Source organism: Pristis pectinata, chromosome 24 (genome assembly GCF_009764475.1).
Source record: "Pristis pectinata isolate sPriPec2 chromosome 24, sPriPec2.1.pri, whole genome shotgun sequence".
Classification (NCBI taxonomy): Eukaryota; Metazoa; Chordata; class Chondrichthyes; order Rhinopristiformes; family Pristidae; genus Pristis; species Pristis pectinata.
The window spans coordinates 15181232-15205752 of record NC_067428.1 but is presented as its reverse complement, the minus strand read 5'-3'; the positions used below and the strand labels follow the sequence as shown (position 1 = coordinate 15205752).

Genomic DNA, 24521 nt, shown 5'->3' with positions numbered 1-24521 from the left:
ACCGGGGGAGAAGATATACTTTGAGATGTAAGTCACGTGTTCTGGAATTTATCCCAGTGAACCTGGGTATAGATCTTCCACTGAGGAATTATCACGCTTCTCTTCATGTCTTTGGAACATTGTGCATCCTGGGATAGTTTGATAATTTTGTCAGTTGAATGAAGATGAAACTGAGATCTTAAGCCATGCATTGAAAAAAAGTGTGGGAATTTCATCTTTAAAGCATTCCACATTTTTCCAATTTAAATACCTTTAAAATCTGATTATTTTTTGCAAACGAGCAGAAAGATGCAGATAGTCACAGTATTGAGGGACATTCTGTGAACATTTCCTTTGAAGAGAAGCCAGTGTTAAATGGAAGATTTAGAAGTCCACATTAGGATTATTGGAAGCAGCCCAGATTTACTGGAGTACAGTCTCTGTGAGAAGCAATTTCTTGCCTCAAAAAAAACCCTTGAAGTATCTCCTCTCATTTTTCTTACAATTTCAAAGGAGGCCATTCAGCACATTAAGTCTATGCCAGTCCTCACAATAATCCCATCAATCCCTTTCCCCCATTTATTTCATTGTAATCTGTACTGTGCTGTGCTATGTTCCATGTAATCTAACTTCTGCAATGCCCATTAACTCCATCCTGATTCTCCCACCCAGCCTGGAGGACTTCATGTGCCCCTGAGTGTGTAGGACCTCACTCTGAGTGACCATCTCTTCCACATACCAGGATATGGAGCTTAGCACTGGATGCCTCTTCCCATGCCTCTGTTTTTTCAAGCCATGATCCCAGCTGTGGTCACCTCCTCCCTAAGGGTTGCTGACACCATATTAATTAGCACAGTTTAATTTCAGCTGGTGGACACATGTGAATGGGAATAAGACCATAATTGCGCCTTTTAATGTTTAACTCTTCTCGTGGTATGTCCTGGAAAATCCCATGTGAGAGAAACTATGAATTTAAGTGGATACTATTAATCATAATCTTCTTTTTCCAAAATGTGAGCTGAGGCAGAACATCCAGTAGAATTTGGTACAAGTGAGGATACAGACTTAACATCATTAACCTGTTTGTGGTTTAAACTACCAAATGTCTTGATCCATTCCCTTTCAGTTTGAAGAGTCTGATGTCAAATATTGCATATAAACAGTAAAGATGAGCAGAAAAGACTACATGACTGTTGAATCCAGCTGACTGGCTGTTTTTACAGTAGATTATCATTAATAATGGCTAACAGAGAAAATACAAGTAAACCATTGTCCATGATGGGGAAATCTTAGATGAGAGGCAATTGTTAGAATTGGACGCCATGGGTCAATTGAGGTTTTCAAAAGTGGAACTGATGGATATTTGAAATTAAAAAGCAAATAGAGTTGTAGAGCACTACAGCACAGAAACAGGCCCTTTGGCCCATCTAGTCCATGCTGACCTGATCTTCTGCCTGGTCCCATCTACCTGCACCCAGACCATAATCCCTCCAAACCCCTCGCATCCATGTACCTATCCAAACCTCCCTTAAGTGTTACAATTGAACCCACATCTACCACTTCCACTGGCAGCTCGTTCCACCCTCGCACCACCCTCTGAGTGAAGAAGTTTAAGGTAAGATAAGATATCTTTATGAGTCAAATGTACATTGAAACACACAGTGAAATGTATCTTTTGCGTAGAGTGTTCTGGGGGCAGCCCGCAAGTGGCGCCACGCTTCCAGTGCCAACATAACATGCCCACAACTTCCTAACCCATAAGTTTTAGGAATGTGGGAGGAAACCGGAGCACCCACAGGAAACCCACACAGACAACGGGGAGAACGTACAGACAGCGGCTGGAATCGAACCCAGTTAACATAACGCTAGCACTGTAATAGCGTTATCTTAACCGCTACAATACCATGCCTGCCCAGAAGTTCCCCCTCAGATTCCTCTTATATATTTCACCTGTCACCCTAAACCTATGTCCTCTAGTTCTAGTCTCACCCAACCTGTATGCATTCACCTTATTTATACCCCTCATATGTTGGAAATGTTGGAAATTTAGAATCAAAACAGAAAAGGGCTGGAAATGTACAGGTCAGGTAACATCTGCAGAGAGAGAAATATAGTGAAGGTTACAGCAGAGTTATGAGCAAGGCTGGTTAAATAGAGATAATCTGTTTTACTTGGTGAATGTTTAGAGAAAGCACTGCCTAGTAGAGTGCTGTAAACAAAGAAACAAAGATCTTCTGGGCTGGACCATTCTGTGATTCTGAACGAAATGCGGACTTTTTTTCTCTTTCTGGAATCTCCTTCGTTTTTGTTAAGCCCATTCCTTCTGGCCTTTGACAATTGGTTTTGACTTTGATGCAATTGACAAACACTAGGATGTGGTGGAATCTGGACACGGGGTGGATATGTCATGGATGTGCCGAAGTTCAATATCCTTGGCAGCTGAGCCACCATCCTGGAAGTTTGGTATAGTAGAGTCCAGAGGTGGCAAACATGTCCTTACATTCATTACCAAGGACACAACAAAAACCATGAACATTACTCCTATTTATTACAAGCTTCAAATTGAGTCAACAACAATCCAAAATCTGACAAAGTAACAACATTAAAATTCACTTCCCTTTTCCACAATAGAGTGTCTGTTCAGAGCTGGGCAGAGTTTACAGGAAATCCCTAAAATTTGGGAGCATCAGAAATCAACAGCAGCTGATGAACGTTAGTGTAGGTGGTGTAGTCGATGATAACAGCAGAGAGACACCGTGCAAGAATGTAGCATGGAATCAGTTGATTTGTTTCTTCCGTGACTGTGACAGATTGAGCACGTTAAATGTTTCTTGCTGACAACAGTAAATAGGTCACATTTGTGGTTGAGCAGATCGATGAAATACAAAGATCAACCAGACTTAGAATGTTATATTAGCAATGTTGTGTGTGAGTATATACATATCGCCAATTCAATGATAGAGAGCATTTATTCCACATTCTTAGCAACGTAACAACAAATGCTGACAGATTGCACCTCTCAAGGAATTACAGAGTAAAGCTCCCTCAACACTGTTTCCTCAATCATTCCCAAGGTAGGGACAGCACATGTTAGATACAAAATAAAGTTTCTTCTATACTGTCACATCAATCAGTCCCAGGGTAGAGGCAACACAGGTTTGACACAGAGCAAAGCTTGTCCCATCTAGCTCAGATATCAAGTAAGGCTCTCTCTACACTGTCACATCAAGCTAAGTGTGCCATTAGGTGAGCTTCCGATGAGAACAGTCCTGCCCCTAATGCAAAGTAAAAAGTGAACCATGTCTCACATACACTAAGTGTATTAATAGTGTAAGAGAGGTGGAATGTCGTGCCTATGTCTTATACACCATGAGTACAACTGCTGAATAAACTCCACCCAGAGTCAAAACACACCGTCAATAGTGCAAAAACCAATTATTCATATATATTATAATATCTATATATTTATATATTTATGTAATATATTAAAAATCCTATAGCACACCCTTTCTTCTGCAGTATGAAATTCTGAGCTCACATTTATAAGAAAGAAATCCTATATCAACTTGTCAGGTTGTAATCACAGCACCAACAATGGCGGGAGTGAGTAATTACAGTGTGACATCTTTCCATACATGGTTGCCATTGTTAATGTGAAACTCAGAATTTTATAATGCAAAATCTAAAATTAAAGTCAGAATACATGTCTTGAAATGGGAGATCTAATTACATCTGTATATCCCCAATCTAATTACTCCTTCCCTCTAGGACCACTTCACCTGGTGTCTTAACTCCTCATAAGTAGAGTTATGCAATGTCTACTGATGATTTATTAAACTACTACAATAAGCACATATTCTAAGCATAATGAACTCACAAAATAGACAGCAGAAGCTTTAAGCGTGAAGATCTGAAATAGGAACAGAAAATGCTGGAGATACGTGTTGGGTCAGACAGTGTCAGAAGGAAAGTCCAGGAGCTGATTTTTAAGTATCTAATTTTTCTGGAATAATAACCTGTATTGCTTAGATGCTGACAGGCCTCTGACTAGGGACCCCGGAATGATTAAGGGTTAAAAGAATAATAAAACAAGAGCAAAGGTTGACCATACAGTTCCTCAAGACTGCTCCACCATTCAGTAAGATCTTGGCCACCCTGTATATCTTGGTCACTTGGCCTATCCAATACATTATTCGCTGTAACCTTCATTCCCTCATCAAAACAGGAATTAACCCCCTTTTACCAACTAGAGTAACATATTTTTTGGTACTTAATTCCAAACTAAAGGAGGGAAGCAAAAATCATTTAAATCTCAGACTTTACACAAACTGTATTAGTTTGACAGCTGTGCCTGTTCTTAGCTCACCGCAGAAGCTAATGACCTATCTCATCAATACTTTACTCCCCCAGTGGCAAAGTAATGTTTCCTTGTGACTTAGTCTCTTGAGGCCTGAAGTAAGTCATCACATTTCCCATACCTGTTGCAATTCATCTATTCCTTTTGCTTCTGGTGGTTTCTCCCACTAATATTGCCCAAGCCTTGTATGATCTTGAGGATAGATTTTGAGTTCTGGGTGGTTGGGAAGCCTGGTTGCCTCCATTTGTCAGCTTTTCTTATTTTCCTGTTTCCACTGATTTTGCTACAGAATTACTGCTGACCTCAGTGTGAACTCCTTCCTGTTCCACTTTCCTCTATATCCATCCAACCCGGCATTCGCCAAAATCCTTAGCCAACCCAGAGCAAAAATAATAATGTTATGTAATATCACTTTAACACAGACATTCCCTACTGCCTTGGGGAGATTTTAATCAGAATGCAATCGACATTCTTTTCCTTCGTCACCTCAACTTTTTCTTTATCCTGTCCCAAATCACAATCCCAGAAAGAAGTTCATAAACCCAAGTGATCCTTCCTCTTTTGGCTTCTTCCTGCGAGTCAGCAGAAACTGGGACATTTGATCAACTATGGCGAGTGCTATTGTCAAGACTAACACCACTCTGTGTGGTGCTGGGTGAAATGGAGAGGGTGTAGAGGTAGGTGGGTGCTTGCGGATTTGTTAGGGCTCAGGAATGGGACTCCCATCCCCCCTCACACTCAGTAATATGCTTGGCGTTACACCTGCCAAGGTCTGTTAGGTTAAAGCAGCATTGAAACAAGTCAAAATAGGAACATTCCCAATGTCTGCAGTGTCATTCCCATTTCCACCTCCAGAATTGAACAGGGAATTTGCTAGGATTATATAAACGTTACAGATACATGAAATGCTCTGGTCCCCTGCAACATAAGCATTAGTAACAGCTAGCTGCACAGTTAAAAACATCACAAAGGGATACACCAAACTTTGGCCTGGCCAAAGGTTCACTGTCTCTTGAAATCACATAAAGGTCGTTCTCTGCAACAGAAGAACTTTGATAAAAGTTGAAGACAAACCATTACATTTTGCAACACACTAGCTGGACCAGATAAACTAAACAAAATTGAACTGTGCTGATCTAGAATGCAGTCCAAATCCCTCCCCGAGGAGATGCATTTTCCGGGGTTCCTTTCTTTCTAAGGAACTAGATGAGCTGATGGTAGGATTTCTGGAGAGTGCATCTCCCATTGCAGGAGCGGACACTATGCTTACCCAGGCGAGCTTCTAGTTAGGGTCAGTCCTCTCCTTGTTTGCATCTGTCATTTTAGTGTAAGCTCTTAAAGTTGTACTATGCAGTCAGTTCCTGGGTAGTCTGGGAGGTTGAGATCATATTTCTTCTGTAGGTCATAGGGCAAATAGCGACCAGCTAGAAAATGGTACTTTCCAGAAAATTGGGTGGCACATTTCTTTGGTACAGCCAGGGAAATGAGGACCTCAGGATTGATGCCATCACCTTTCCCCTTCTCTGCATCCCAGCCTGCACAAACACAAGAAAGATCACCTGTCATTAAAGGGGAGGTCATGCTGGGAGAGTGTACAACACTAGTTAGGCCCTAGTGGAGAACTGTGTACAGTTCTGGCCACCACACTACCGGAATGATGTGAGAGCACAGGAGAAGGTGCAGAGGAGATTTTTGGGGTTGTTGCCAAAGCTGGAGAATTTTATTTATGAGGAGAAATTGGCCAGGCTGGGGTTGTTTTCTTTGGAATGGAGGAGACTGAAGGGAGAATTTAATCAGGTGGATAGAACTGTGAGAAGCCGAGACAGAGTGAGTCATTCTTTCAACCCTTCATGCTTCCAATGCCAGATAAGGCTCTCATGAGAGAGAACCACAGCTGGTATCCCACATCAGCGCATGCCCTCTTTCTCTACCGTATTTCCTCCAGTCTTCTTGGGTGGACTCTTTCAATGCTACCCATCTAGTGTCTAGCATGGGGCTGTTCTGGGCAGCTGTGGGTGGTATTTGTCACCTACAGGCAAGCTGTCCATCTCGTTTTTACCATCAGAGGCTTTACATTTATCCTCTGGTGCAGCTCGGTTTGAGATTCTTCTTGGCCTGAAAATTCTGAAGATCTTCCACAGGCGTTTGCTTTGGAAGGGCTCCAGCTTGTGAACTGTTCTTGCTGTGCACCATATAACCACACAGAGGACTTTGCTGTTGAAGATGTTTGTCTTTGTTGTATTTGAAGTCCTGGTGTTCTCCAGCATTGTAAAGGGCAGGTTTGCTTTGTTAATTCTTCAGGTGACTTCTTTCTTGATGCCTCCCTATTTCCCAGGTGAATGAACTTCCTTGTTCTTTGGGCTTACTGTTGCTGGCAGCAAGGTTGGTGTTAATTATTGGCTTCATTTTCATATGACGAACAGGAAGGATCTATCCTCTGGGAGTTCAACAACCAGGGAGCATGGATTCAAGTTAAGGCTTAGAAAAAGTAAAGGGGAAATGAAAAAAAAGATGTTTTCACCCAGATGGTGGGGGAGGAAGTCTGGAACTCATTGCCTGAAAGAGTGTTAGAAGCAGAAACCCTTAACACATTTAAATGGTGCCTGAATGAGCATCTAATGTACCATAACCTACACAGCTATGGATCGAGTGCCGGGAAATGGAATTGGTGTCACTAGTTCAGCTCTGGCTGGCATGGACCCAATGGGCTGAAAGGCCTCTTCCAATGGCCCGAATTTCTATCATGCTATGGTTTTTAAAGTCAGGCCAGATCTGATTAAAAACATTAGTCTTCTGGTACCAATTCTGATCAACAAAATGAGAAAGCTTAATTACAGACATTCATTGCTCATAGCAGTTTAATCTTCATCATCGCTGGGTCTAAATCCTGGAACTCTGTACTCAATAGCATCGTGAGAGCACTTTCGCCAGTAGGACTGCAGCAGTTCAAGCGGGCAGATCACCACAACCTTCTCAAGGGTAACTAGAGTTGGGCAATGAATGTTGGCCTTGTCAGTGATGCCCACATTCTGAGAAATAAGTGACCAAGACCACTTAGTTAGCCAATGAATGGAAGGTGGAGAAAGGCCTGTTACAGAGTTCAATGAAACAATAATATGCATTTGTTAACATAATAAAAGCATCCCCATTGGAATAATATTGGAGTAAATTTGATGCTGAGCCACAAAAAAAGGGTGTTATTGCTGGTGCCTACAGGATTGGTCATAGAGATAGGTTTTAAGCACCATCTTAAAGGCAGAAAGAGGGAGAGAGTTGAACAATTTTGGGGAGGGAATCCCAGAGCTTCGGAACTCAATAGTCACCAACAGTGGAGCAATTACAGTTGAAATACTCAAGAGGCCAGAAATGGATGGGTTTAAGACTGGAGGAGATTACAGAGAAATTGAGTGATAGGGCCAGGGAGGAATTTGAAAATGAAGATGCAAATTTTAAAAGTGAAATTTTACTTAATTGGAACCAATAAAGACAAGGTAGAAAAAAAGAATGAAGGTGTATCATGCAGAGTCTAAATAAGAGTTACCCTGAATTAGAGCAAAAGAGTTAATGATCAGATCTTCACCACAGTCTCCAAATAATAACAGGATCATTTCTCCAGCAGTAGTGAATGATGAATGGAAGATAATTATAATGGAAGCAACATCCATAAAATCAACCCTATTCAAGACTTTGGAGAAGCTGCAGAGATGATTTACCTTAATGGCCCCGGGGAAGAGGGACTTCAGTCACATGCAATGGTTGGAAAAACTGGGTCAGTTTCCCTTATAGCAGAGAGGTCATGGGGAGATTTTTACTGAGCGTTTCAAATTATGAAGTAGTTTGATAGAGTAAATAAGGAGGAATTGCTACCTGTGGCAAGATGTTCAGTGAAATAGAAAACTCAGATTTAAGTTTACTGAGAAAAGAACCAGATGGGAGATATGGGAAGAATAAAGCCCTGGCTAAAATGACGAGTGAAAGCAGTTTCAATCATAGTTTCCAAAAGGGAACTGGAGAAATGCACAGGGAGAAGTTCCCTGGATATGGGGGGGAAGAGCAGGAGATGGAGTGGAGCATTCAACTGGTTTGCTCTTCCCAAGAGTTGATAGTGGTATGATGATCTATATCATGTAAGTTTACAATACTGCTTTGGAAAGCAGTTGTCCATTCATTACCTGAGGGGACATCAATGCTGATTACAGGTATTTTCACATGTTTCATCGTAGTCAAGATATTGCAATACAGCTCCTTCAGGCCCATCTCATCTGAAAGCCCCAGCACCGCATCTATGATCAGGTTATAGGCATCATTTATCAACTGCACCTGTGAAGAAGGAAAGACAGGAACCATTTCGCACTTGGCAAAGAGTCAGACATACTAGGATCACCCAAAACCAGCTCATCAAATGCTGCTATACTGTATCCTAACAATCTGCTTCCCAGAACAGTGTAGAGAGAGCTTTGCCCTGTGTCTCACCTTCTCTATCCCTGTCCTGGCATTATCTGATGGGGCAATGTAGAGCGAGATCTACTCTGTATCTGACCTCTCTGTTTCTAACCTGTGCTGTCCCTGTCCTGGGAATGTTTGGTGGGACAATATAGAGGGAGCTACGTGAAGAATGTAAGTTTCTTACCACTACTTTCCTAAGCAGGCCCTCATAAAATGTTAAAAACTTTGATAAACTCACCTCATTTCTTTTACATTCAAAGGAATACAACCTCAGCTGAGAAATTTCTTCTTGTGATTTAATCTTTGTAATCCAGGTATCATTCTGGTGATTCTACACTGTCCTCACCCCAGGGTCAGTCTTTCAACCTACTAGCCTGGCCCAGACCTGATCCATCTTGGGCTCCTATGTTAAAGATGTTGTGAAAGATGTTGTTGCAACATAGAGTTCATAGTTCAGACTGAGGCTAGCCTTTTTGATTATTTTCTGTACCTGCAGGATATACAATTTAATATCCATGAAGCATAAATAGATATGTGACCATTTATGGGCATACAGTGGAAAACAGGAGGTTCAGATTCTAGGGCAAAAGGTGAATAAAACCGTAAGAACATAAGAAAATAGGAGCAGGAGTAGGCCACTCAACCCCTTAAGCCAGTCCCACCACACAGTGTGATCATGACCGAACTGTCCAGGTTAACCATGCAATCCTGCATTCTTCACCTCATGGTAACCCAATAGCTGCCCAGCCACGCTGTTAAAACTACCAGAGGAAGCCATAGTCTCAAGCTTTATCACCTCAGCTGGAAGGTAGGAGAGAAACGGAATATCCAGCTTCTCACACTGAACCGTGAAATCCAAGAAGAGGGATTTGCAGGAACGCTTGGGGTAATAGATGGTCGGTTCATATCCCTGGAAAACAAAGCATGGATTATCAACGTTCATTTTCAGCTTCTTCCTATCGTCAAGTATACACCAACCCCTACGTTTTAAAATGTTCCCATCCCTGCACCCCAGCCCCACCCACAGAGCCTCGGCCACTGCTCCCCACACCTCCCTGATACCTCTGTAATCTTCTCCATCCCTGCAGATTCCCGGGCTCCCAGCACTTCCCCAGATTGGTTCTCTAACACATCCCAAATTTTAATTCCCCACCACAGTCATGCCTTCAGCTGCCTGGACCTGCACTCCAGAATTCCCTCCATAAACCACTCCACGTCTCTCTTCCTGTAAAATGGTCCTTCAAACCTCCTTCTCTGACCCAGCTTCAGCTCACCAGCACTAGTATGTGGTTTAATGTCAGATTTTGTCTGAAGCTCCTGCAAAGCACCTTCTCATTTCTCATATTTCCTTATGACAGGAGGACATTCAGCCTTTTGAGTCTGTGCTGGGTCTCAGAACAATCCCATCAGTCCCCTTCCCCCATTTATCTCCTTACAATCTATTTTATCTCACATGCCCTGATTTCCTGCAACCCACATACCCTAGGGGCAATTTACAATGGTCAATTAACCTACCAGCACAAACTTGGGATGTGGCAGGAAACTGGAGCAACTGGAAGAAACCCATGTGGTCACATGGAGAGCATTCAAATTTCATATAGAGGGCACCCAAGGTTGGGATCAAACCCAGGTCACTGGACCTGTGAGGCAGCAGTATATACAGCTATAGGAGTTGGGATATTAAAGGTCCCTAAGATTCTTTTATGCCATGCGCCTCTGCCATGGCTTGCCTCCACCTGCTCCAAAACCTCAGTTTCTGTTTGAGCACTGTGGATAGAAAGGAAGCAGGCTGGTTTGGTTGGACCAGGGCTTGGTGACTCACTGATGGGGCAACAGGGGCACTATCACCCAGTCTGCTGGGACAGAGGGTGAGCACCCCATCAATGCCCCCATTAGGGCAGCTGGGAATGGGGGCACAGAGGGCAACAACTTCCCTGTTGCCAGTGTCCCTCATGTGCAGAGAACAAGTTAATAGCGGATTTGTATCCATGCCAACCACTGGGAGATTGTTTCCATCCCTGCTGGTGCAATCAGCAGCACCAGAACTGTGGCCTCTTTTCAGAAATAAGATGAAGGTGGAATTATCCAGTTTATTGGTTGTGTTTCTTCATGAGGAACGTTAAACAGTCTCAGGTGGGTTTCATAATCCTGACTCTACCCAGGGTCAACATCTGCTGTTCAACACTGTATACGCAGGCTGGTGTCTCTGAAGCCTTTCTCACTGCGGAGCTGACAGACACTCAACAATAAATTATTTAAAACTCTTCACCACAAAAAGCCTCCACGTGAGAGTCATTAGTGCAGTGCTGCTTCTGAATACTGTCATTTAAAGAGACAGGTTGGCTAATTTACTGAGAGAGATTTCAGGTGTGTTTGTAATCACTTGAGTTCTGGGCTTCAGGACAGCCATTTTGAGTATCCACAGGAAGTCCTTACAAACATATTTCCTGTCAAATAGACTTTGGCACTGACAAATTTTAATCTTTAATTTTGATGTTACAGGATACTGTTAAGCTGGTTGTGTTAGAAATACAAACTGCTTGACATATCTTTAGAATCATAGAGTCATACAGCACAGAAATGGGCCCTTCGGCCTACCATGTCCATGCCAAACTTTTTGCCCATCTACACTAATCCCATTAAGCCCGGTTGTGATGGGAACCCATCTTCTGGTGAGGGTTTACAATCTGACATCAGACTTCCCAGGCAGAATACCTGGCTGTCTGGTGGGAATCATTGTTGGTTTAATCGCATGAGCTGTGGTGGCACCTTGAGGATGTTGAGAAGCACAGCATCAGTCTGGTGCCATTGAGTCAGTGCATACTCACGGCCACCTGATACTCAAGCTCTCTCTGAGCTGACCTGTCACTGACTACATCCCGAAGCTGCAGCAGAGGCACTGCCCTTTAACTCCAGCCATCCACCTGGTGTTTCCTCCCTCTTGTCCCAGCATCATCATCATCTTCTCTGTTCTGCTGCTTGCCTCCACCTGCTCCAAAACCTCAGTTTCTGCTTGAGCACTGTGGATAGAAAGGAAGCAGGCTGGTTTGGTTGGACCAGGGCTTGGTGACTCGCTTCACTGTCCCAGGAGGACCAACACTGCACTTCAGGTGAGGAGTTCATCTACCTCCTCTTGCTCTTTTTTTTAAATCCCAGCTTTCACATCTGTGCAAGACTCCAGGGGAAACCAGCAGCAGGCAGTGAGTTGTGCTGGCTTTTATGGAACTTGTCTTTGTAAATGCAACATACAGGTGTCCAAAGTGCAGCAACCTGTGACATGACCTTCCCTTGATCCTGGGTTGCAGATAGTGTACCGCAGATGCTTCCATGTTGGCTCAGTGGCCATTAGACGTTTGTGGGCTCAAGATACACTCCATGTAGTGCAGGCTGACACTCCCACTGCAGCACTGAGGGAATGCTGCACTACCTGCACACTGTCCCTTGCATGAGATGTTAAACTGAGGTGTCCTGGGGAGATGTAAATGATCCCATGGCATTGACCAAAGAGAAGCAGAGGAGGTCTCTGCAGTTACTCCACCAATATATATCTCACAACAACAATAAACAACAGATGATCTGGTTATTATTGCATGGCTGATTGTGGGAGCTTGCTGTGTGCAAAAAGATGGCTAATTCCCTCCTATATGCTGGCAAAGGTATTTTATCGGTTGAAAAATTTTCAGTAAAAGTTTTAGTTCATTTTTTGATGAATCTGAAGTCCCATCGTAGGAAGAGAGTTCAAATTATTTCAAAAAGCTTTCTATTTTAACTTTGATCTCAGGCCCTCAGGAAGTGGTGGGTTGGGGAGTTGAGAACAGGGTAGGAGTGATGACATAACTAAATCAGCTCAACACAGCCATGTTGGAGAATGTACCTCTCCTCACCCCTTGCTCCCACCTTTCTCTCCGTCTTCCACCCTGCTCCTACTCCCTCAGACCACTAACCCCACGCCATTCCACCAACCCACTCCTGCCCCTTCCCTCCATCCTGCTCCCTAATTCCCTGCTTCCCCAACCCCATTCCCCATTTCCCCAGGACCCATTCGGCTCCCCAACATTCTCCACATTCACTCAGTCGCCATCCCTTCCCCCCCTGCCCCCCATTCCCCCTTCTCCCCAGCCCGATACCTACAAATGTGCGGAGGTGCCTGGCACACACCAGGCCGATAGCCCCATTCTGCTCCTGGCCACAGATCACCAGAATAGTTGGCTGCTTCCTGAGAAGAGACGCCCGTGGATAAGCCTGAGTGGGGAAAGAGACAGAAAATCAGTGGGTTCTGAATCAAACATCAGCAATAAGAAGCTCAACTGCACTTGGAATCACTCCTGGAGGTCTCATCACCTGAAGATATAGGGAGATTTGAATGCTATGGTACCTTTCCCAATCTCAGGACCTCCCAAGCCAATGAAAGACTCCTTGAAAGGTTGCCACTGACGTAATGATGAAATGTGGCGGCCATTTTGTGCACAGCAAGTTCTCCTCAGTGCAATTATGGGCAGACAATCTATTTTGGTGGTGGAGATTGAGGGCTGAGCTTCAGCTCACTCTGAGCTGCAGTCTGTCTGGACATTAGAAGGGTCCATGGTACCACTTCAAAGAGCTCGGCTGCGGTGGAATCCCTCCAATGCACTAGGTGATGACCTCACACCCAAACACTTGGCTGAGCTCCAGGCTGGACACCATCAGAATGAGAGCAAGAACAAGCACTCAGAGGAGGAGGGGCAACCCTGGTCAGAAATTGGTCCTAAAGTAGGGAGAACATCTCCACTTGTTCACACCTGAAACTCAGTCAACCTCACAAAGAAATCTAGCAGCTAAGAGATTAGTGCAAGTGGTAATATTTTTGAGTATTCTTTTTGAAGTATGTGAACCTTCAAAGCCATCTATTGAGGAAAGATTTACCATTTATAGTTGTGTGACTGGAGGGAAATACAGAGCAGTTGCACAGGAATGATATCTATCCATCATGCCGCAGTGTGGAAGGCTGACAGGTTCTCTCCTCCCCAGAGCCCCAGCTGTTCCCTATTTCTGATACCCAAGTTGTCAAGCCTCACTGACAATTACAGAAGATCTGGTACCTAATGACTCTAAACTTACCTACTTCTGGCAAAGAAAATACAGGAATGAATCTAGGGTAGTCTGAGAATTCTTGGAGCTTAGTGGAAATAAGGGAAAGAGCAGAGGAGCAATGGCAACAGAAGTGCTGACTGAATGATCAGGCAACAAGGAAGCAGCATGAAGATGGAGGAAGGAATACCTGCTGGGTGACCTGAAGACATTTGAAGCAGGAGTAGATTTTGGTCCTTTGAGGCTTTTCAAAATGATTAACTCCACTTTCCCACCTGAAGTCCATTTCCTTTAATTCCCAACACCTGAGCCTCTACAGTTTCATATGGTAGAAATTTCCAAAAATTCACTTTCTGAGTGAAGACATTGCTCTTTGTTTTAAGTTTATCTTCAGATTACAACCTCATGATTTGGACTCTCCAACCAAATGAAGAGCCGTTTGGCATGTACCCTGTCCATCCCTCTCAATCTCATGTTTCAGTGAGATCACCTCTCATTTTTCTAAACTCCAACTGGGAGTGCTTGCCACACCTTTTCAGTCTTTGCTGATGTAATTCAGTGAAGCTCCATAGCATTGTCTCTAAGGCAGATATATTCTTGTTCAGGACATAACACTTTCCCAAGTTTCTCCCTGTGTCATGGATGCTGGCTGAGTATTAACACTCTGGCCTCAGTGTAGTCGGACATCATTCTCCATCGCTACAGCTCACCCACAAGCAGCAAAATAAACACGGTTTTAATGCTCTTAGGAAGAGGATGCAGAAGATTAATGTTTAATTCTTGGAGACCCCTGACATTCCTGGAGTTGACGGTGGATAGGGAGGGGTAAAGGTACATAAAAAAACAAGGTGATGAACATTTTAGGCTTTGTGACTGTGGCAACAAATATAAAAGTAAAGAAAACATGCTAAATATGTCTGGAACAGTTGATAAGGTGGCTGTTGGACTAAAGTGTACGGTTATGTGTCCCATTATCAAAAGGATATCACAACCACAGAGAATTTTATCTAGAATAGTGCCAAGGAATTTAACATTAGATAGGAGAATATTGAGATTATTAATATATTGTTAAATTAAATGTGTTACACTGTAATTATAGCCTCCTGCCAATTGAGGCACAACTATTCCGGCAGGGCAAGAGCATCTGACAGGACAGAGAGGGAGCTTTACTCTGCATCTTACCCTTGCTGCCCATACTTAGGAATATTTGGTGGGATAGTTCAAAGGTAGCTTTACACTGTATTGGATCCATGCTTTTCCTGCTCTGGGAGTGTTTGCTGGGACAATGTTGAGGGAGTTTTACTCTGTTTATAACCTATATAGAAAGACACCACCCACCCGGGTCATTCTCTCTTCTCTCCTCTTCCATCGGGTAGAAGATACGGGAGACTGAGGGCACGTACCACCAGACTTAAGGACAGCTTCTACCCCACTGTGATAAGACTATTGAATGGTTCCCTTATATGATGAGATGGACTCTGACCTCACGATACCTTATTGCACTGCACTTTCTCTGTAGCTGTAACACTTTACTCTGTACTGTTATTGTTTTTACCTGTACTACATCAATGCACTCTGTACTACCTCAATACACTCTGTACTATCCCAATGTACTGTAACTGCATTCTGCATTGTGTAATGAATTGATCTATGCGTTCGGTATGCAAGACAAGTTTTTCACTGTACCTCGATACAAGTGACAATAATAAACCAATGCCAATACCAATATTGACCCTGCAGAGGGAGTGTTTGACAGGACAGCACTGAGGGAGTTTTATTCTGTATCTAACCTATAGTGTCCCTGCACTGGGAGTGTTTGACAGGATCACAATGAGGGAGTTATAATCTGTGTCTTATCTATACTGTTCCTGCCCTGGGAGTGCTTCGTGGGATGGTGTGGAGGGAGCTTTACTCTGTATCTAATGCCTGCTGCCATGGGATTATTGAATGGGACTGTGTAAAGGGAGTCTTATACTGTACCCAGTGGGTTGAATTTATACAATGTGGAATCTGTGGTTGTTTCTGTCTACAATAGCTGGCTGAGGAATGTCATACCTCTCTGCTACCACACAGCCCAATCTGAAGTCATGAGCTGTCCAGTAGTCACAGTTGATTGTTCTTTACCCTGGGCCCCAGGCTTAAATTCCTCACCGAAATCTGGACTACCTGCTGAGGCCTAAATAGTGATGGCACAGCCACTAAATGTTAAAGCTTTAAAGAAAAGGCTCTGACTAGTAGGAGGTCTGAGTTTAATGCCCATAAAGTCTGGTGAATGAATTCCAAGGGCAGACTTCAGAGAACTAAAGGCTCATTATTCTAGCTGTATGCTTCCTAAATTGATATCCTATAGGTCACTGTAAGGCAAGGACAAAACAATTAAGAGGAAAGCATATAATTTGGAGCTGTAGTTATTAAGTACATTCCTGGACAAATAAAACCTCAAGAGATTGGAAAAAAAGTGTAGTTTCATGTGGATTTAGTTCCTCCCACTTCATCCTATCAGTTGAACCCAATGGAAATGTTTATCTAAACACCATTCCTGTTTTGTAGGCACTAACTGATCATCCCCATTATGGAGTGTGGGAACCCAATATGCCTGCTGCTAAATACCCACCATATTGGATTGCACTAGGACAAGGGATGCTTTCTTGGAAGGTCCTTGCTGATGACAGTCACTGTGCTGTGTGATTTCACCAGAGGTTGAGTGAGCAGTTGGGGTATTCTAGAACCAGAAATCTAGAGGGAGCAGAACCCCCTTTTGAAGTGAGGAAGGTAGGAAGCCTGATTAGAGGGACCCTGTGTACAGAGTCTATGACCACTTGAAGTCAGACAGAACCAGTATTTATTCCAATACTGTTTCTAAGGGAACAATGAATGCAGGTGTAGTGTGTGTGTGTGTGTGTGTGTGTGTGTGTGTGTGTGTGTGTGTGTGTGTGTGTGTGTGTGTGTGTGTGTGTGTTTACAGTCCATGTGGGTGGGCAGTGAGTCTTGGTGCACAGTGAGCTTGCATGCACAGTGAATGTAGGGGTATATGAGTTGTGGGGTGTTCACAATGTGGGAGGTGCAGAGTTGGGTTTAGTGTATAGTGAGTCCAGATCAATGCAGAAACGGTAGGCGTGCACGGTGTGGGTCTGTAAGAGAGTGAGGAGGGACACAGAACGTAAGGAGGGACACAAAGACTGAGGAGGGACACAGAGAATTGGGGGACAGAGAGTTGGGGGGGGGGGTCAATCCCGCCTCATCAATAGAGACCAGAACTTCACCAGGTGCTCCACATGATGTTTCACAACAGCCCAGTGCACTCTCAGCTAGACTGCAATTCCACCTCCCCTGCTATAAAGAACAACATCCAACCTCCTGGCCTCCCCTACACTTTACTTCCTGAAGTCAGTGCAGTATTGGTTCACTGGATTGATTCCTAGGATGAGGGATTGTTCAAAGAAAGAGATTGAGTTAAATTTGTCCTTATTCACTGTAGTGTTTGAGAATGAGAGTCATCTCCTTAGGACACACAGGAGTCTGGGAGTAATCGATGTGGTGGATGCCAAGGTGTTGTTTCCACAGGCTGGAGAATGGAACGAAAGACATTTAGGATTAGCAAGAATTTCACCTTAGTGATAGTTGTGAATCTTTGGAATTCTCCCCTCCAGAGGGCTGAGAGTCCTCAGTATCTTCAGTATATTTAAGGTTAAGGCCAATAGATCTCTGGACACTCAGAGAATACGGGATTGGATGAGAAAGTGGACGAGACACAGATCAGCTCACTCCTCATCTCAATCCTTCGCTGACCTCTGCCTGTGGCCTCCTGCACTGTTATAACAAGGCCCAAAGCAATTTTGAGGACGTTTCTGGCTATCATTCCTTGTTTCATTTTTTCTTTCATTTGTACAGTGTTGCTTGGTGGGCATGTCCCTATAGGTCAGACTAAACAACATTACCTGGTCTTCATGACACACTGCCCATTGAATGACCACATTGTTTCACCCTATTATAGATATTCCCTATGTTCCACCCATTGGCCTTCTCACCTTCTCTACTACCTAAACTAACTTGACATCTCTCTTTCTCAGTTCTGATGAAGGGTCTTTGATCTGAAACGTTAACTCTTTCTCTTTCCACAGATGCCACCTGACCTGCTAAGTATTTCCAGCACTTTATGTTTTTATTTCAGGTGACCAGCATCTGCAAGTTTTTTTGATTTTTGCAGAATAGCTGGGATCACATTGAACACAGGAGCAGGCTTGAGGAGCCAATTGAGCAGCTCCTGATACAGTTTCTTATGAATCTCACTATTCCTAATGAATGATGTACGAATTCCATTTGGCTAATTTGTTGTGAGACTTCTGGACCCAATGTACTTCTGGCCCCTAGACAGGTGTGAGAGAGCACTCAGCTGCCAAATCCTGTCCTCTGGGTCTCAGGGAGCCAAAGGCTCCTCATAAACCTTAAAAGGATCAATGACGTAATTTACTTTATAGCCAAATTAATAAAGGTTGCAGCTAATTTTATAGGAGGCAAATTAGACATACTCCAATAACGGAGAACAGCCTTTCATTGGCCTTATCCCAAAATATCAGATTTAAAACGGCAGAGGCTTCATTTTTACGGGATTCAGGAGAAAGAGGCTGGAATACGTGGAGATTTTTGCAACACTGTAGTTTTCTTGTGGTGGTCAGTTTTCGTGCCTGAGCACTGTTTCAGCTTTAACTCAGTGGGAGGCACTCTCTTACCTGTTCCCCAAGATGGGAGGTTGTGGGTTCTAACACTGCTCCAAATCCTGGAGCACAATAGGCTTGATTTGGTGTCTCTTGGATGAAAGATTGTGGAAGCAGTAAAATAAAACTGTTCCAATCATTTCTTTGCATCAATTTGGCCCATTATTTTTAAAACTATCCACCAAGGGTCAACATCTGTAGGACAGTCAAGACATGGCCAGGGGGGTACAGGTGATCCCCACATTATGGTCATTCGGGTAACAGAAATTTGCCCTTGGATTCGCCAATCACTACCCAAAACTTTGAGATATAGAATAAAATTTGCTCTTACTGAATTTTATTAAAAAAAGTAAATAAATACACACAATTTTTTTTAACTCGCGTTTCTTTAAGCAGGTGCAGATGACGTGGATTTGCCTTGATGGAAAATCATGATATGGACTGTTTTCAGAATCTGTGTTTTATGATTGGACCTGGATGGCAGGTTCTTCAAGGATGGATGTGTCAAGCATCCAATGGCAAGACTGTTGGATGTTGAGATGGAGTGGGAGAGGGGGAGCAATATTTTGTGAAGTCACCTCAAGGGAGATGTCCAACTGGGAGTTGGCAGCCCGTACGGACTTAATCCATTTGGCCAATAGAAAGGTACAGAATAAACCTGAATTTTAACATATCGATGAAATTTGGCTGCTGTAGTGTGCCTACTTAGTCAAACAGCCTGAAACTAATGTATTTGATCTATCAAAGGATTGTGGATTCTTGGCAAGGACAGGATGGTTTAGATACAAGTAAGGCTCCCTCAACACTGCCCCATTAAACACTCCCAGGGCAGGGGCAACACAGATTGGACACAGAGTGAAAGTCCTTTTTACATCATGCCTTCGAACACAACCAGGACAGATATCGAAAGCGTTAGTATTAGATGCAGAAAGTCAAAGAATCATTGTTCCAGTGGAAAGAACCTTAGGTTATCTGATCCTTGCAGCTAAGAATTTACATTCCTGGCAACAACTTCATAAATTTCAGCACCCACTTCAGTCCAATCTGTATTATGGTGGCCAGAACTGAACCCAGTACTCAACCTGTGGCTTAACCAGTGTTGTATATAATTTTAGTATAATTTCCTAGATCTTATATTCTGTGCCTTGGCTAATAAAGGAAAATCTCTCGTATCCTTTTTTAACCACCATTTTGTTATTTCATGCTACCTGTAGGAATCCACAGACAATACACTCTCAGATCCCTCTGTTCCTCCTCAAGAGTCCATGCCTACAATACCTACACTGGCCTGTGTCATTGAAGGTGCACAGAAGCAGGTTCATAGAATGCCATTGAATATCCTGGAACTGCCACCCAGACAGGTGTTGCACATTAATGGACATCACACACAGGCTCCTGGTTCTCATTGGGGTCATTCCTCAGGGGCACAGAGGAACCCACAATGAAAATGGCCAACTTTGTGCAACTTGCAAGTCCTAATCATCATTAATGTTTAATCTTTTACAGAAGTTGTATCACAAATGCACAGCTTAATGTCTCAGCACAAACCAGAGAATGTAAACAGGAGGTGAAGGCAGAGAGGGATTTGGGGTTCAAAGAGCAATGGTGTGATCAGTTAGTCACTGTAACACTACCCTATGACCCCGAAGTACAGACTCTCAGCTGCTCAATCCAGCAGGAGGGAAGTGTGGTGACACTTGCAGGCTGCCCCCAGAACGTTCTGCGCAAAAGATGCATTTCATTGTGTGTTTCGATATACATGTGTCTAATAAAGCCCTGTTTTGATCTAAATCATGCCCAATAAATACTAACCTTTTAATCTTAATTAATTGTAACTGTTTGGCTCTAATTTAATTGCTTGGGGCTAAGTAATAGGTTTGGGTCTGGTTAGCTATTAAACAGTACTGAGAAAGTGCTCACTGTCAGAGGTGCCATTTGTAGGAAGAGGTAAACTGAGGTACCATCCGCCTGACCCTTGGATATAAAAGATGTTGGGACATTGGTTTAAAAAGAGGAGACTTCACCTGTGTCTGGCACTCTTTATGTCTTAATCAACATCATAAAACAAGCAATCTTAGCATTATAATAAAAGGCATAGATTTCAAGTTCACCATTGACCTGTAACAACTGCTGTTTATCAAAAGAATTGTAAACTCCCATCACCATCTGTGTGGAGAGAGCTGGCTCTAAACTTTAGACTTTGCCCCACATGCAGGACCCCTCCTTACTTGCGGGCTGCCCCCAGATCACTCTACGCAAAAGATGCATTTCACTGTGTGTTTCAAGGCACATGTGACTAATAAAGATATCGTATCTTCTTATCTTCTCTGACTAGTTTCTCTCTATCCACCCCACAGGATGCTTTTAATATCTTGAGAACTTTAACCAATCACCCCTTAACCTTTCAATTTCCATTAAATAAAACCCCACGTTATAAACTAATCCTTGGAGATCAGATAACATTCTAGTAAATCTAATCTACTGTCCCTGAAAGGCCATCATCCCCTCCATGTGGAGAGAGGGCAGAGTTGTTCCTAGTGGTTTAGCCAGACCCTGTGTCACTGAAACAGAAGTTCTCCAGTCCTCTGATAGAGAGTGCGGTACCCAATCATCTGCCTTGATTTACACAGATGAACCCCACTCTTTCAAGTCTCTGACCATTTTGAAAGACCTCTGTCTGCCCAATTTTGGTGGACAATGAGAAATCATTCCCCATGTTGAAATTTTTAACTCCGTTGGAAGCCAGTTAAGGATTCTTGGGATTCTCAAACTTCTGTGGCACTGAAGGAGAGGCCTTTGACACAAACCCCAATACAAATCCTCCAACTCTCTTCCTTCCCAACCCCATCACTGTCACCCCATCCACTCAATTCAACATCAACCCTGCGCCCCTGCCTCTTTCCCTTTCCTCCCAACTCCACCTCCAACTCCAGCCCCTTTGCTGCCAACCCCTCCACTCTTATTCCCCAAATCCCCCCACTCTATTCATCCCTATCTCCCGACCACTTCCCTCCCAACCTACCCACCTCCCCCCACTCCATTCCCTCCCAGGCCCTCCCCTTCCCTCCCAAGTACCAGATCACTTCCCATCCAACTGACTCACCAACATCCTCCCACAAACCTCCCTCCCAAACCCATCACCCCACCTCCCTTCTCTACCAACCCAGCACTTACCCTCCAAACCCACACACCAGTCCCCCACTCCATTTCCTCTCAACACTTTCACCTCCACCTCCCCAACCCAATCTCACTCCTTTCCCTTCCATTTCCTCAGTTAAAACAAGCCCAGCAGAAATGAATGAATGCTTTCCTCTGGACATGGCAGCATTCTCTTCTTACCTCTGGGTCCAGTGGCCCTTGTGTTAATGGCAGCCCAGTTCAGTTGGATCTTGCTAGTTGTAATTAACCATGGGCCTTTCTCCTGGCCTTCCATGGATAGCATCACTTAACTCACAGCAATGTATTCTAGGGCTTCCAGTGCCAATCTTTGGGTTTGGAATTGAGGGCAATGCCAGTGTTACAATGAGTACAATATTACTCTACACTGACCAGCACAAATAGGCTCAGTGGAATGTGGAGCCAGCTTGATCCCAATCCAAACCCTATCAGTTTCCCAGTACCCACACATTTTCCACTGACTGCCTGTTAGGGGCTAGGATTGTGTGGTAGATGGGTGAAGGGTTGTGGCTCACTCTCAGAGGCCTGGTGAGAGTGGCAAGCTTGAGGTGAGACTCACCAAGACTCCACCTTGCTCTCAGGTGGATGTAGGAGTTGTGATGGCAACATGTGGACAGGTCCAAGGGAGTTCTCTCCGGTGTCCTAGTGAATAACCTATCCTGCAATTGTCATAATTTAAGTGCATTTTCTGGTCACTTTTCCATTTGTGGGATCCTGCTGTGTGAAAATCTGGATGACTGCCATTTGACCACACTTTCAAATTATTTTGTTGGCTGTGAAGCTATTTGGAGCAGACTGAAGTTGTGATAGGTGCTATAGGAATGCAAGACTTGGGTTCTGATTATAATTCACCACTCCCACAGGAAATGGCCGGCAGTTATTGCCCATCCCTAGCTACCCCTGAACTAAGCTGCTCATTTAGCCATTTCAGAGGGCAGTGAAGAGGGGGTCTGAGTATGGGCAGCAGATTTCTTTCCTTAAATGCTAATAGTGAACCAAATGGGATTTTTAACAATAATTTGGTGGTTTCATGGTCAGAATTATTGATACTAGCTTTTTATTTGATTGAATTCCCAAGCTGCTGTTGTGAGATTTAAACTCATATCTCCAGATCTGGGCCTTGGATTGCTGGTCCAACTGCATAAGCACATTGCTATAGTACTCTTTAACAAGGCCATGCTGAGATCTTGGGCATAGACAAGCAAGTGCAGCTGTGGTGTCCACCAGTAAAGTAGACCATTGGCATCAGCTGTCCACCTCAGTGCTGGCTAGTTCCAGGTGGGTGAGGTAATGACTGCAGCCAGAGTTGGGAGCTCAGGAGTGTAGGTAGCAAAATGAGACAAGAAAGTAATAAAATCGTCACTAAAATAATAGGAATATTCGGATGCCAATAGGACCAGATGGAATGCATCCAATAATAATCAAAGAAACAAAGACTATAATAGTGGGAGCCATGGTTGAAATATTTTGCAGCTCATTAAACATGAGGCAAGAACCAGATGAATGATTTAGGTTAAATTCTTTCTTGAAGCTCAGACGGCCAATTGTCTTGACTGGTATAATGGAAAAAACATTGAAGGAAATAAGCTCCAGCTACTTAACAAGAGCAAAGGTGATGTTTCCATGCCAACAAAGGTTTAAGAACAAAGGTCAGATCCTTTAAAGATAAAACTTAATGTTGTGGATGAAAATACTGTGACAATATTTGATAAGGTGATAGATGAGATGCTTGTAACCAATTGGAGAGATCTTACAAATAGATAGCATGTAGCCAACGGGCAGGTGGCCTCAATCTGTGCTGTATCACTCCATGAAACCAGGTGCTATCAGGGTTGGTCGATGAATTGTTTTTCAATACTTTTACACAACACATAGTGGTCAATGGGTGTCACTCTGACTGATCGCTGGGGCCAGTGGTGATGATGCTCAGAAGCAGTTTCCCAAAATGAAGAGACTAGATCCCAGGACATGGTCCCAGGGCTGTTCAGCTTAAGTACCTTCACTCAGAGGGTTGGAATTCTTTACCCCAGACAGTGTGGATATTCAGTCACTGAGTATATTCAAAGGTGAGACAGTGGTCTCAAGAACTTAGTGGAAATAAGGATCAATAGGAAAAAGGAATTAAGGCCACAAACTTGTGACAGGGTAGTCTCAAGGAGCTATATAGAGGCAACTTCTCCAGTACTTCTACGTACATGTTATAATGGGAGATCAGAACTCTTGACAGAACAGTATGATCCAACCAGAATATGACATATCCAACAAGTTTTCTGATTTTCAGTTTTATTCCATGGAAATGACCCCCCACCCCCAGTACTTGGTTTGGTTTGTCTTTCAGTGATAGATTAGATATCTTTATTAGTCACATGTACATCGAAACACACAGTGAAATGCATCCTTGCGTAGAATGTTCTGGGAGCAGCCCACAAGTGTCGCCACGCTTCTGGCGCCAACATAGCACGCCCATAACTTCCTAACCTGTATGTCTTTGGAATGTGGGAGGAAACTGGAGCACCCGGAGGAAACCCACGCAGACACAGGGAGAACGTACAAGCTCCTTACAGACAGCAGCTGGAATTGAACCTGGGTTGCTGGCGCTGTAATAGCATTACGCTGACCGCTACGCTACTGTGCCTGCCCACACACTACCGTGCCTGCCGATCTCTGTTGGCTTTGTGAAGGTTTGGGTGTCTGGACACGATTACTGTATATCAACTGTCTTTCAGGTTGTGCTGTTGGTTTCAGACACAAGACTTGAAATTGTTGGATGAGTGTTAATA

General features: G+C 43.6%; 1 protein-coding gene across 1 annotated transcript in view; it reads right to left on the bottom strand.

Moving 5' to 3' along the window:
• Nucleotides 1–2533: 2533 nt before the first annotated feature.
• The window catches only part of yjefn3 (YjeF N-terminal domain containing 3), a 94396-nt gene continuing 72408 nt past the window's right edge, over nt 2534–24521 (bottom strand). Inside the window, exons 3-6 of the mRNA XM_052037596.1 lie at nt 12914–13024; nt 9579–9692; nt 8509–8656; nt 2534–5871 (exon numbers count right to left, since the gene is read on the bottom strand). Coding sequence (XP_051893556.1) covers nt 5672–5871; nt 8509–8656; nt 9579–9692; nt 12914–13024 — 573 coding nt within the window. The 3' untranslated portion in view covers nt 2534–5671. The remainder of the gene's footprint in view (nt 5872–8508; nt 8657–9578; nt 9693–12913; nt 13025–24521) is intronic.